This window comes from Lagenorhynchus albirostris, chromosome 11, assembly GCF_949774975.1.
Source record: "Lagenorhynchus albirostris chromosome 11, mLagAlb1.1, whole genome shotgun sequence".
In the NCBI taxonomy this organism is placed as follows: Eukaryota; Metazoa; Chordata; class Mammalia; order Artiodactyla; family Delphinidae; genus Lagenorhynchus; species Lagenorhynchus albirostris.
This window is the reverse complement of record NC_083105.1, coordinates 47,191,139-47,204,562: the sequence shown is the minus strand read 5'-3', so window position 1 is coordinate 47,204,562 and position 13,424 is coordinate 47,191,139. Positions and strand designations below refer to the sequence as shown.

At 38.3% G+C, this 13,424-nt stretch overlaps 1 protein-coding gene across 1 annotated transcript in view; it reads left to right on the top strand.

The window, feature by feature from the left end:
* Nucleotides 1-7,707: 7,707 nt before the first annotated feature.
* Nucleotides 7,708-13,424, top strand: part of MYRFL (myelin regulatory factor like) — a 117,900-nt gene continuing 112,183 nt past the window's right edge. The window contains exons 1-2 of the mRNA XM_060165353.1: nucleotides 7,708-7,795; nucleotides 10,133-10,327. Of these exons, the coding sequence (XP_060021336.1) occupies nucleotides 10,282-10,327 (46 nt within the window). The 5' untranslated portion in view covers nucleotides 7,708-7,795; nucleotides 10,133-10,281. The remainder of the gene's footprint in view (nucleotides 7,796-10,132; nucleotides 10,328-13,424) is intronic.

The window sequence follows — 13,424 nt, the reverse complement described above, 5'->3', positions numbered from 1 at the left end:
GGTACATGTGTGTTTTAAAATATTTGATCTGCATTGCCAAATTGCCATCTAGAAAAGTTGAACCAGTTTATATTCACAGCAGATGTGTGTGAGAGAACTGGTGTTCTGAAGGTGGTATTACTTTCAGTCCTGTCTCAAAGGTTTGGTCAGCCTTACGTATAGAAGACTCAGTCACCAGGATGGATGGAAGCGCACAGACAAAAGGATATTTGAGAATGGTATGGTAGAAACCATCATTACCATGCCCAGCTCAAGAATATGAAATTGAACATGAAAAGAAATTTGAAACTAGAATTTTATGTCTTGATAGTTCATGTGAGGGCATAATAAACATGTGCTCAGACTTTCAAAGCTTCAGAAGATTTTCCACACAAAGATGCAAATTAAAAACACTTTGGGAGGACTTCCCTGGTGGCACACTGGTGAAGAATCTGCCTGCCATTACAGGGGACTCGGGTTCGAGCCCTGGTCTGGGAAGATCCCGCATGCCACGGAGCAGCTAAGACCGTGTACCACAACTACCGAGCCTGTGCTCTAGAATCTGCGAGCCACAACTCCTGAGCCCACGCACCACAACTACTGAAGCCTGCATGCCCTAGAGCCCGCATGCCGCAACTACTGAGCCTGTGTGATGCAACTACTGAAGCCCATGCACCTAGAGCCTGTGCTCCACAAGAGAAGCCACTGCAATGAGAAGCCAGTGCACTGCAACGAAGAGTAGTCCACACTCACTGCAACTAGAGAAAGCCTGTGCACAGCAACAAAGACCCAGCGCAGCTGGAAAAAAAAAAAATTGGGGGAGCTTCCCTGGTGGTCCAGTGGTTAAGATTCCATGCTGCCAATGCAGGGGGCACAGGTTCGATCCCTGGTCAGGGAACTAGGATCCTGCATGCCGCATGGCATGGCCAATAAATAAATAAATTTAAAAAAAAAAGAAAACACTTGGAGAAAATACTAAAACTAAAAGAGAAACAAATCCAGGAGATGCTTTGAGATTTGGGAAGAAAAGTGATCAGATACGTAGAGAAAGTTTGTTGATAACTTTAAAAGAATAAAAAGTAAGGCTAAAGAAAATTTTAAAACTTCAGGTAGATCCTTAACAATCTAGAACTAAAATTCTTTACAATATCAACACAATGGGAATGGGAGAAGACCAGAGAGCATGGGGATATATTAAAGTTCTTGTTAGATGAAAAATGGAGATAATCAGTTAAAAGTGAAGAGACCAAGTAGAGAAAGAATATGATACGGAAATAAAAAGTAAGTAAAAATATAGTCAAGTTGGATTAAAGTATATGATAACAAAGCATAAGGACATGGAAATGTTGGAATAAAAGAATGGAAAAAAGATGCCAGGAAAATACCAAAAGAAAGCTAGAGTGGTTATACTGTTATCAGAAAAGAACATGATAGGACAAAAATATTATTAGACATAGAGTTGGGTTTTACATAATACTAAAAATTGAGTGCACCAAGAAGACTTAATGAGAAAATAGAAATAATAAAAATGGAGAAATTTAAAAATACTAAGAGCTGACTAATAATGAATATCAGAACTTACAAGGATACAGAGAAAGTGCTTCAAGGAAAAGTTTATAGCTTTAAATCCTTATTTATATTTTTAAAATGAGCTGAGTGTCCAATTAAGTTATAGGAGAACAAGATGAAGGAGATAAGAGCAGAAACAGAAAACAAGAATGCAGTAGAAGATTATCAAAGCTATTGAGTCTTTGAAAAGATGAACAAAATAGACGAAAATTTCTGGCAAGTTTATCCTGGAGAAAGAGAAAATGTACAAATAACCCATACTGGGAATGAAAAGGCCTATGTCACTGCACATACTAATGGATGTTATGAACAACATGGCAATAAGTTTCAAAATTTAGGCAAAAGGGAAAATTCCTAGAAAAAAATGTGTTATATTTTGGTTAAGAAGAAGTCAGAAGCCTGAGCAGTACTACTACTATTAAAGGAAAGGAAGTAGTTAGAAATCCTTCTGTGAAGAAAACTCTAGGCATAGGTGGTTTTACCAAACTTTATGGGTATTCTAATCTTAGATATATTCTGGAGAACAGAATGTCTCCTACATCAGAAACCAATATAACTGATAGTAAAACTAGATGGGGGCAATACAAAAAAGGAAAATTATAGGCCCGTTTTGTCGTGAATATATATGCAAAGGCAAACTGAATGTAATCTACTGAGCAAGTGGTGTTTATTACAGGAATACAGAGATGGTATATTAGAAAATTTATAAATATTTGCTGCATTTACAGAATAAAAGTGAAAAACCATCTGCTCAATAGATGGAGAAAAACATTTGATAAAAATACTCATTAATTAATAACTTTTAGTAATCTGTAGATGAAAGGGTACTTCTCAGCTTGGTAAAGGGTATCTTCAAGCATCCTATAATAAACATCACCCTAAGAGAGGAAACATTAGAAACATTCTCTTTGAAATGAACAACAGAATAAAGATGTCTTCACTTTTATTCAGAATTGTACTATAAATGTTAGTGCAGCACCATGAGGAAGATAAAGATATTGGAAAGGAGAAAGTAAGCTGTCATTATTTACTTATGATGTGATTATCTACATAGGAAATTTAAAACATCTTCCATCAAATTATTAGATGGCTAAATAAGGGATCAGTATATAATTGTGAATTATACTTACATACACCGACCTCAAACAATTAGAAAATAGACTTTTTAAGACCAAACAATTGCAAACATAATTCTAAAGTGCTAAGTAATCTAACCAAAGATTAGATTTGGTTAGATTACTGTGTAATCTGTACACAGACCTGTGTACAGAAAGTTAAATAACGTCACTAAAAGACAGTGAGGAGGACTAGATTGATCCTATGTTCATGGGTAGAAAGACAATATGAAAGATGTTAATTCTCTCCAAGTTGATATATAGATTCAGTGCATCTCCAAACTAAATCCCAGCATTTCTCCTTGAATTGACAAAATGAAATTTATGTGACGCGGTGAAGGATGAAGAATGACCAAGGCACTTTTGAAGAAAAAGAAAGGAGGGATAATTTGTCCTGTGAGAAGGACTTCTTATAAGGCTGAAGTACTTAAGAGTGTGATGTGAGTGCAGAAACAGGAAAAATGGCCAGTGGAATAGAATAGAGAGCCCCAATGCAGACCCATGCATAGGTGTAAATTTCACATTGACAGAGAAGGCATGGTAGATCAATGATAGGACTATTAAGCAGAGCTGACAAAAAAAGAGGAATATACAGAATTGGATCTCTTCTTCACACCATACATAAAAACAACTGTTTTAAGTGTCCTGAAACTTTAGAAATTTTGATGTAGAAAATATAGTTAAAACTATAGGTGAAACATATTTCAAAAACGTAGGTGAATATCTTCGTGATCCTGCTTTAAGAAGGACTTCTTAAACTGGAAGCAAAAGAGACCATGAAAGATAAATAAATGTAAAAGAAAATAGTGCTTTGTTATAAATTATTAATTTAGACATATTAAAGCCAAACTGTAAACTGTAAGAAGAAATTTGCAAAACTCATAACCAATATCGATTAATATTAAGAATATATACAGAAATTCTACAAATCCATAAGAAAAAAAACAACAGAAAAATGGCCGAAAGACTGAAACAGGTCCTTCGCAGAATTGGAAGCGCATATGGGCCAAACACATATTAAGAGGTTTTCATTTCTGTTAATAATCAGATAAACTAAGTCAAGACCTCAGTGATATGTTTAAATTTATCCAACTAGCAAAAGTTAAAAAATGCAACACAGTCAAGTTTTGAAGAGAATTTCAGTCAACAGGATTACTCATATTGCTAATGGGAATGTTAATGTGTATCTACTACTGAAAAACCATTCATTTGAAAAGTTGAACATTAGTTGCCCATAGCCTAGCAATTCCACTTTTAGGCACATACTCGAGAAATACTTGCACAAAGTGTCCCAGAATACATATATAATAATGTCCTGGGAAAAACCCAAAGTCCGTCTACAGGAGGGTAAAGTATTGTGTGCTCACATGGAACATAGCAACATAAATTGAATGAAAAAGTAAAACACTCAGAAGGCTACACATGGCATAATACTTTTCTCATGAAGTTCAAAAACTAAAACAATTGTTTAGGCATCTGTGTATATGAGACAAAACTATTAATAAAAAACCACAAGATAGTAATAAAGTTCAGGATAGGGTTACCTTTGGATGAGGGGGAGATAAGGAGAGAGAACTGAGAGCAGCAAATATGTGAGTAAATCATTGTTAATGTTCTAGTCCCTGGATTGGAAGATGGGTTCATTTGTCATTTAAAGTAAATGCATGAACAAATGAATTAATTGAATCATGCACAGACCATGATGGTGGGGTGTTACAAACCAAGGATTATGACTAGTCCAATTATATAAACCTGAATTCCAAAACCTAAGGGATAACAGGACCTGTTGATGAATTGGAAGAAGGAAAGGAAAGAGAAGTCGGTTCTGAATCCTAGGCTTTTGGCTTTAGCTATTGCTGCAATTTACTGAGATGAGCAAACCTGGGATGGGGCATATTACACATGGTGGAATAGAGACAAGAATTTAGTGTCTGACACATTGTTTGAGATGCCCGTTAAGCATCAAAGTGGAAATGTTAAGTAGGTATTGGATATACAAGTCTAAATTCAATGATATGGTCAGACCAGCAGATAAGTTTGGGAGTAGTTAGCCATGAGATCAGACGAGAGCTTTAGGGATACTTTGGAGTAGGAGAAGTACGGCACCGGGCCCTGAGCTATGACAGAGAGAGGAAAAGCCTATGAAAAAGACTGACTACAGAGGAGCTAGTTGGAATGACAAGGCGGAGGAGAGGGTAGAGTTAGGGTGCTGACTAACAATTTAGATTCTTGAGAGTATTTCTATAAAGAATTTAATCGCCCTGATTACCAATTCTGAAAAAAGAGGGAAAGATTTTGATACATTTCTATAAGTAAGTTCAGAGCTGGGGAGAGATCCTGGCCCAGTGGAGAGAACTCTGGATTGGGAGTTGCTCAGAAGACATACATTCTGGTTCAGGCTTGGTTCCCCCAAACCTGAGAGGTTAGGCAGGTGGCCACTCCTCTCTGACCTCCTCCATAAAGCTGGATCAAGCATTCTCCAAGCATCTCTCCCAGCTCTGAAAACCCACAGCCTTTGACTAAGCATCTACACTGAAAGAACAAAGGTTTGTTCAGTCCTGGAAAGAAGTTGCAACCACCAACCTACCCACTTCCACACCACCATATAAATCCTGTGTTTTTTTGTTTTGTGCACTCAGAGTCTAAAACGGGTCTACTTTTATTCAGAAGCTTTTATTTTCAAAGATTTTCTTCACTGTTTTTCCCTACATAGATTTTTTTCTTTCCTATAAGGCACAATGTTTAAAACAGTCCAAAGCAGTATGAATATGTATTTGTGTTTAACGTTTGTGCTAGAAAATACTTTTTTGTTTTCCTCATGGGATGCAGTACCATCTTAGGAGATGCTAAGTTTCTTGTCTTTGATATGTGGGCAAATAAAGACCCAGTAATATCTACAATTTGTAGAACTTCTAGAAAGAGAATTCCTCCACACTAAATCCATTCATTCTTTCATTCACACATATTTGAGAGGCTTATATGTGTCAGGAGCTGTTGTAGGTGTTACAGGAGCAGCAGTGAGCAAGACAGGCAAGGTCCGAATTCTCATGGAGCTCTCAGTGTAGTGAGAAATGGACAAAAAGACAAATGTTAAAAGATGGGACACGTTCTCTATATATAATTAAAATGGGATAATGGCTAGAGAGAATGAATGACTACTTCAGATTAGGTGGTGAGGAAAGGCCACATTTAGGACTTGACATTTTTAGGCAGGGCTCTGAGGAGATCCATTCTTGAGAAGGAAGGAGAGTAGGGAGAGCATTTTAAAGCGGGTGTAAACCCCTGAGGAAGAAACAAAAAACGGCAAGAAGAGCTGGTGTGCAGTTGGTGGTAGGAAGAGAAAATTGGAAGGTTAAGCAGGGCCCGACTGTGTAGGTCTTTCTAAGTCATGGTTGGAAATTGGGAGCTTTCTGTGACATCTGTGGTCAAGCTCTAGCTGGCTGTTTCTCAGCACAGCTTTTAAATACTGGAATCCCCAGATTTTTGCCCTGGGCCCCTTTCTCTTTCAATATTCTTTAGATCGTCTCATTTAGGCTCACGGTCTTAAAAACTTTATGTAACCATTGCTCATAACTGTGCATCTCCAACCCTGGCATTAATCCTTCCCTAGCTCCAGACTCTTGTATCCATTTGCCTATAAAGTCACTCCACTTGGATTTCAAATGGGCATCTCAAATCTAACATGGCTGAATACCTGCCCAGTTGCTTAAGCAACAATCTAGGGCTTATTCTTGATTTCTCCATTTCTGTCACCACCACCCCAGTCCAATCCATCAGCAAGTCCCGTCAACTCTCTCCAAAACATATCTTGGATCCATCCACTCCTCTCCGTGTCCACTACGTCCACTCAGTCCAAGCCATCATCATCTTTCACCTGGACTCCTGCAATAATCTCTTACTTGGTGTCCTTGCTTCCACTCCTGCCCTTCTACAATCACTGACAACACCCAACATGATCCTTTTAAAAACAAAAATCAGAATGTCACTTCCTACTTAATGTCCTCTCATGGCTTCTTAGAAAAATAAATCCAGGGACTTCCCTGGTGGTCCAGTGATTAAGACTCTGCCCTTCCACTGCAGGAGGTGCATGTTTGATCCCTGGTCAGGGAACTAAGATCCTGCATGCTGCATGGTGTGGCCAAAAAAAAAGGAAAAATAAATCCATAAACCCAAACTCAACCCAAACTCATTAAGTTTCCACAGTGATAATTGTTAACAGAGAAATAATAAAAATCAGCTTGGAAAACTGCATGAACCTATTTAAAATGAAAAAAAATATCAGAGAAGAGGAGCAAGCTTGCTAAAGAATAGAAACCCTTGCCAAAGGCAGCTGTCAAGGAAGTACAAGCCCACAAACAGTCTGAGTTCAAGAGGAAGGACTGTGATATGAATACAAGAATTCTGGAGGTATCAGTCTCAGGGACAGTCTTAAGAGAGACAAGGTTCCCATCATTACATCCCCAGATTTAACCACAGCTGCTCAGCTTTGATCAATTTATCTGTTGATGTTCTTAGGAAATGTCAATACCAAAACAAATCCAAATGACAACTACGTTAGATTGCTATTCAAGAGGATGAGTCTCCATTGAATTTGTGCAAAATGGGATGCCCAGTAGAACCGGAAAATCTTAGACCATTGGAGATGTAAAGACCAGAATCAAGGAAATATGGGTAATATTTGTTGTTTCCTGTGAGGGAGAAACTTCCACTTAAATCCCAGTTGCCTCCAGCTGCATTGTGCTCAGCTGTGTGCTCTGGACTCATTAATTAATACAGAGGTATTTTCTAGCCCTTCCAACATCTTTCTTCCAAATTCTCTTTGCTTTCCTCAAACCCTGTTGGTTGTTATAATTTAGCCTCCAACCCAGATGTTGCAAACTGAAGGCTGAATTGCCCTTTCATACGTGTGCTATTTGTCCTTGACAATGTTTTGGTGTATTGTTCTGTTTGTTTTGTTTTTAAACATATTCGTTGCAACATTTAAAAATGAGATTTAAAATTAAAATCTGCATTTCCAGCTTCTCTTTTAAAGTTGGCCCTTTCAAGAACCTTGAGTCCATATCCTTGAGTGGCAGCATGTGGAGGAAGCCGAGTGACACTCCACCTTTTGGGCGGCTCTACCCTTAGGGCAGGTACTCTCTGGTTTGCTCTCTGCTCCACCACCCCTAAGTGTCTCCCTGACGGAGACACAGCTAAGGGTCAGTTGTCGGTTATAAATATGCTCTCATGGTTGTTTTTTTGCTTATTTTGACCCATTTTACTCACTTACCCGCCTGGTCCTATAATTATTTGAGATTGGGACTCCAATTCTCACCTTTGTCTCTCAGCTTATTAAATGGAATCTAATTTCTTTCCTATCACTCATTACTCTGCTGCTGCCTATGTGAAGTCTCTGGGTGAACTGTTGGATAGAATCCAGAATCATCATCTGGCAGAGGATATAGTATAGTGACTTAACTTCCAACAGCCTCCAGAAAACTTGGCTGGGAGCTTCCAGCTAAAACATAGGCTACATGTTTTAGACATCTTAATTCATACTGCACCTAAAGGCATGGAAGTCCTTTTAAAAAATCACATTTGATTTCTCCCTTGCTCCCCATATCCAGTTGGTAGCCAACTCTTCTTCGTTCTATAGCATCTTCAGGCTTTGTTACTGCCTATCTGGATTCGCAGTAGCTTCTCAGCTGGTGTAAATTTAGTTACTGCCCCAATCAACACACTCTAACACAGCTTCTTTCTAAATTAGACTTAATTATATCATGCATCACAACTACCCAAATAGAAAATATCAATAGATATGCTTAGAATGAATATGCATGGAATCAAATTCAGATTTAGCCTAACATTCAAAAGCTACCCAAACCCTTCTTCAGCCTACTTCTCATCTTTTTTTCTCACTCCACCATCCATACACCGTAACTCCAGTCGCTGTACCTGGGCTTTCTCCCCTCCAAGCCATTGCTCATGTTTTTAAAAACATGTCCATTGTTTAAGTCTCTTCAAATCCCAGCTCTTTATGATACCTTTCCAGATCTTCCCAGATGAAATTAACCTTTCCTTCCTCTGTTTTCTTGGGATGTTTTCCCCAGCTCTTATCAGAGTCTGCCTTTTTCCCCAGCTCTTATCAGAGTTATAGTTCCTTGTATTTTTCTCATGCCCTACATTTGAGCCTATGGAGGGCAGGGACCATAATTTACACATCTTTTTATTTCCTGCACCCAGCAGAGAGTTTAGCACAAGTTGAACTGAAACAAATAGAAAATCTATTTCTTGCAGCAACTTAATGACTTGTCCTTAAAGATCTGGGGTCCAATATAACTTTCAAAATAGGATTCTAAGCCTCTTTTTTTCCCCAGGATAAAATTAATTTTTTTGTTTAAACAGTTTATATGTGTGAAGTTTTAAAATACTTATTGGGAAGTATACCACATCACCCATACCAATTCTAACAAAAATGAAATAATCTGACAAATGCAGAATGTGGGACATTGTATAAGACAGTGCTCCAGGACTGTTAAACAAGTGTCAATGTTATAAAAACCAACCAACCAAAAACGACAAGGATATATATATATATATATAGATATATATATATATATAGAGAGAGAGAGAGAGAGAGAGGGACACAAAAAGCAAAAGTGAGAAAATATTAGCAATTAGTAAATCTAGATGAAGAGTATAGGGTATTTCATGGTACTATTCTTTGAGTTCTTCTATAGGTTAAAAACTTTCAAAATAAAAAGTTGGGGAAAAAGGAAACAGGAAGGAGCTGAAAGGACTAGTTTGATTTCCTAACTGTATTCCTTTTAGTATATTATTAGATAAGTTAATAGCTAAATAGTGAAAACAAAACATTTATTTGGGTATACCTTTCTATTTAGGAGTAAAACCAGCTAGGAGTGAACCATATAGTTGGTTGTAAGAATTACTAAATCAGAAACGCAGTTTTATTGCTCCTTAGAGGGACTTCTCATACTTTATGCTTTCTACTTTCAAAGAAAATAAACTGGAGGAAATGGACGAGGTGCGTATCAAGGAATTTTTTTCACTGTGAGTAGATTTGGAAATATTTAACAAATCCTAACTTTTCGTTATCACAAGCCTCGGTATCTATGAAAGTGATTATATTGATTTGCCCTCTTTCTCTAGGTGAAAAAAAACCCCCTATATCTTTGCTAGGCTGTAGCTAAATCGATCTGGTTGATGGAGGCAGAGAAATAAATATATTGGTGTAAAAGGACAAATAGGAGATAAGGCTATGTATTTATTGCCCATTTATGTAATTACATGTGTCACTAAGGACAAAGGTCCTTAAAACAAAGACGAAAGGCAGAGTAGAAACAGTTCCCTATAGAAAGAGAGATGGATTTTCTACCACTTCCCTCTTCATGAATTTTTCTTTTGCGTGGTTACATATCCTTCTGGTTTTGTGATCACATTTGAAAACTTAACCATCTTTTTGGGCACAGTTTGATGGCTGAAGATATGCTTCACTCCAATAAAAAGAAAATGAACATTTTCCAAGAGCATTCGTAGGCTTCGAGCTGAGAGGACAGCACTTAGTTCCTGAGGTCTGATAATCATTCTGTGCGGAAGTAACTACCAGGACCACGGCACCATGGATGTGGTAGGCGAAAACGAGGCCCTACAGCAGTTCTTCGAAGGTAAGAAGCCCGTTTCCAACATCTGAGAAATGGTACTGCTTACTATCACTGTCTTTACCTTTTGGGAATTCACTTGGGCTTTGAAAGAAATACTATTGTACTAACTGTCGTGAAGTCAGAAGTGCATGTTTATTTGCTGTGTTTGTAGCAAAAAATCAATGGTATAGGGCTTCCCTGGTGACGCGGTGGTTGAGAGTCCGCCTGCCGATGCAGGGGACGCGGGTTCGTGCCCCGGTCCGGGAGGTATCCCGCATGCCACGGAGTGGCTAGGCCTGTGAGCCATGGCCGCTGAGCCTGCGCGTCCGGAGCCTGTGCTCCACAACGGGAGAGGCCACAGCAGTGAGAGGCCCATGTACCGCAAAAAAAAAAAAAAAAAAAAAATCAATGGTATAGGCAGTGATTTTTAAAAATTCAGGATTTCCATCTTACAGCTTAGTTGTTAAAAGAATCAAGAGGTCAGCATACCTATGTTATTAGAATTTGTCCCTGACTTGTGCTAGATTTTTTTTCTAATCCCTATATGTCATAAGACTAGATTTTTCTTATCTCTCAAATTATTGAATACAACACAGGAGAAATGTAAGAGTTTACTTAAGATGGTTTTTCTGTTAATATAATTAAATACAAAACAGCCTAACAGTAAAGGAACACCTCTTCCCCCATTCCATTCTTTGTTTTTCACAACACTTTAAAAATGTGTAACTATTGAATGATGATTTTTTTTTTGAGGTTAAATATATTTTTCCTCAAGCGAAGGCTTACTATAGGACATGGTTACAAAGATTTTTTTCCTAAAAACCTGAAATAGTGGTACCCCTTCTCATATTCAGTTGGGTTGAGATTCTCATGGTGGGTCTGCTGAAAAGGTCAGGAAAGGCTTGCCTTCTTGTGACACCTTTCAGGGAGCCATTGGGAGACTGCGTGTTAGTGCAGCTGCAGTTCCTTACCAGTTAGTCATGCTCAGACTTCCACGGGAAGGGAAATGTTGCCAGAGCTTTTTGCACATTTCCAGGTATTTCCCAGGAGGGAGTATGAGAATAATTGAGCGCAGACCAGCTCACTCACAGAATCCAGAGGGCAGTTAGCAGCATATGGAGAAAGTGCTTTTGGCATTTCTTGTGATTAGCAGAGTGCCTGACAAATACTAGACGTTTAAAGAGTGAATGGAATTGACCCAACACCATATTGTATCGAACACTAAAGAGTGTTTATGTCAAAGAAACAGTGACGTCACTATCAGAAGAAATTAGTACAATACAGTAGGTTCTGTGGCTCGGGTTTTGCCACATGGGATAAGAAGGAATATGAGACCTAGAGAATTATGATGTTATTTCAGCCCTATGATCCATCCCATCATGTTCTGTCTCTGACAGTGCTCAAGTCAGTGTGTCCACTTGGGTCACACAGTAGGCACACTAATGTTGCTTAATTGTTGTTGCCTGATTTTATATCCTATGTAACTTTCATTTGAGCAGTAGGTAGCAAGCTCCAAGCTACAGTTATATCTGCTTTATTTTTGGGAAACCACCAATTGATTTTATAAATACACAAAGTCTAGTTGATTTCTTTACAGAGCTAGAGAAGACCTGAAAAGTTCATCTGGTCTACCGTCCGTTTTTTGGAAGTGCTGTTATACCTATAGGGTCACTATACTGTCCTTGTTTATGCTATTTTCAGAAGTCTTTGGGGATATAGTTTCCACAAGTCCTCTGTACAGCTGATTACAAAATCTGATTTATTTTATTATTATTATTATAGTATCTTTCTTAGCCCAAACTAAACTCTGGCTCTTTTGGAAGCCTTTTTAACTAGGGAGGAGTAATTTCTCCATGGAAAGAGAATAAAATAGTCAGTGTACATTATCTTTGAATGAATAAATGGAAAAGGTGGTAAGTTTTGGAAATAAAAAATGGAAGCACTAACTTAAGTTATTCCCCTTCCCCCGAAAGTCACACAGCTGGTTGTCTATTTTTTATTATCTGTTTAGCAAATATCGATCACTGACGGTGTGCCAAGTCCAACAACCACATCTTTTAAATGATAGCCTGGAGGGCTTTGAGACATTTCCTTTAGATCATGGTTTCCTTTCTGAAATATTCCTTAGAATGAGGACAGCAAGACTGGATCTGATATTCTCATGAGGAGGGCCAGTTGTTCTATGTTGTGCTCCTGTCGATACGTCAGCTTCTAATTAAATGCAAATTCATATAAAAAATCAAGGTCTGAAAAGCAAGAAAAGTTTTTGTAATTTATTACCCACCTGAAAACTATTTTTGCTTTGCTTTCTCAGACTCTTCATTCTAAGAATCTGGATCCTAAATAATATATGTTTTTCATATGAACACTTTCGTATTAAAAACTATCTGTACTGACAGTATCATCACGAATTAAATGGCCTTGAACATCAGATCTCATGCTGATCATGCTGAATCTTTATGGTGTGTCTCAGGAAGATGATGAGAAGAAAGCGTGGTTCCAGGTAGCTGGCAAACCTCATTCTGTTGCCTGCCACTGATGCAATAGGTAGGCCCATTAGCTAAAGCAGAAGAGGTGGATCAAGTTCTCTAGGGATCCCAACATCCACTGGAACTCAGATACCATGTGAAATGTTTGGCTTTTTCAGCAAAGCTGATACCACTGCAAGAGAAAGGTTGTCAGAGGAGAGGCACATTATTTTATTTCTAATAACTAAAAATTGGTTACAACTTAAAATTCTAATAGTGGTAGATTAGTTAAATAGATTATGGTTCTTTCATATAATGGAATATTTTGTAGCTATTAAAAATGACAATGATGGGCTTCCCCGGTGGTGCAGTGGTTGAGAGTCCGCCTGCCGATGCAGGGGACACGGGTTCGTGCCCTGGTCGGGGAAGATCCCACATGCCGCGGAGCGGCTGGGCCCGTGAGCCATGGCCGCTGAGCCTGCGCATCCGGAGCCTGTGCTCCGCAATGGGAGAGGCCACAACAGTGAGAGGCCCGAGTACAGCAAAAAAAAAAAAAAAAAAAAAAAGACGATGATAAGGAAAAGTGTTTATGATATACAGGGGAAAAGCAGATTACAAATTGGTATATATAATAGAATTGAATATATATGTAT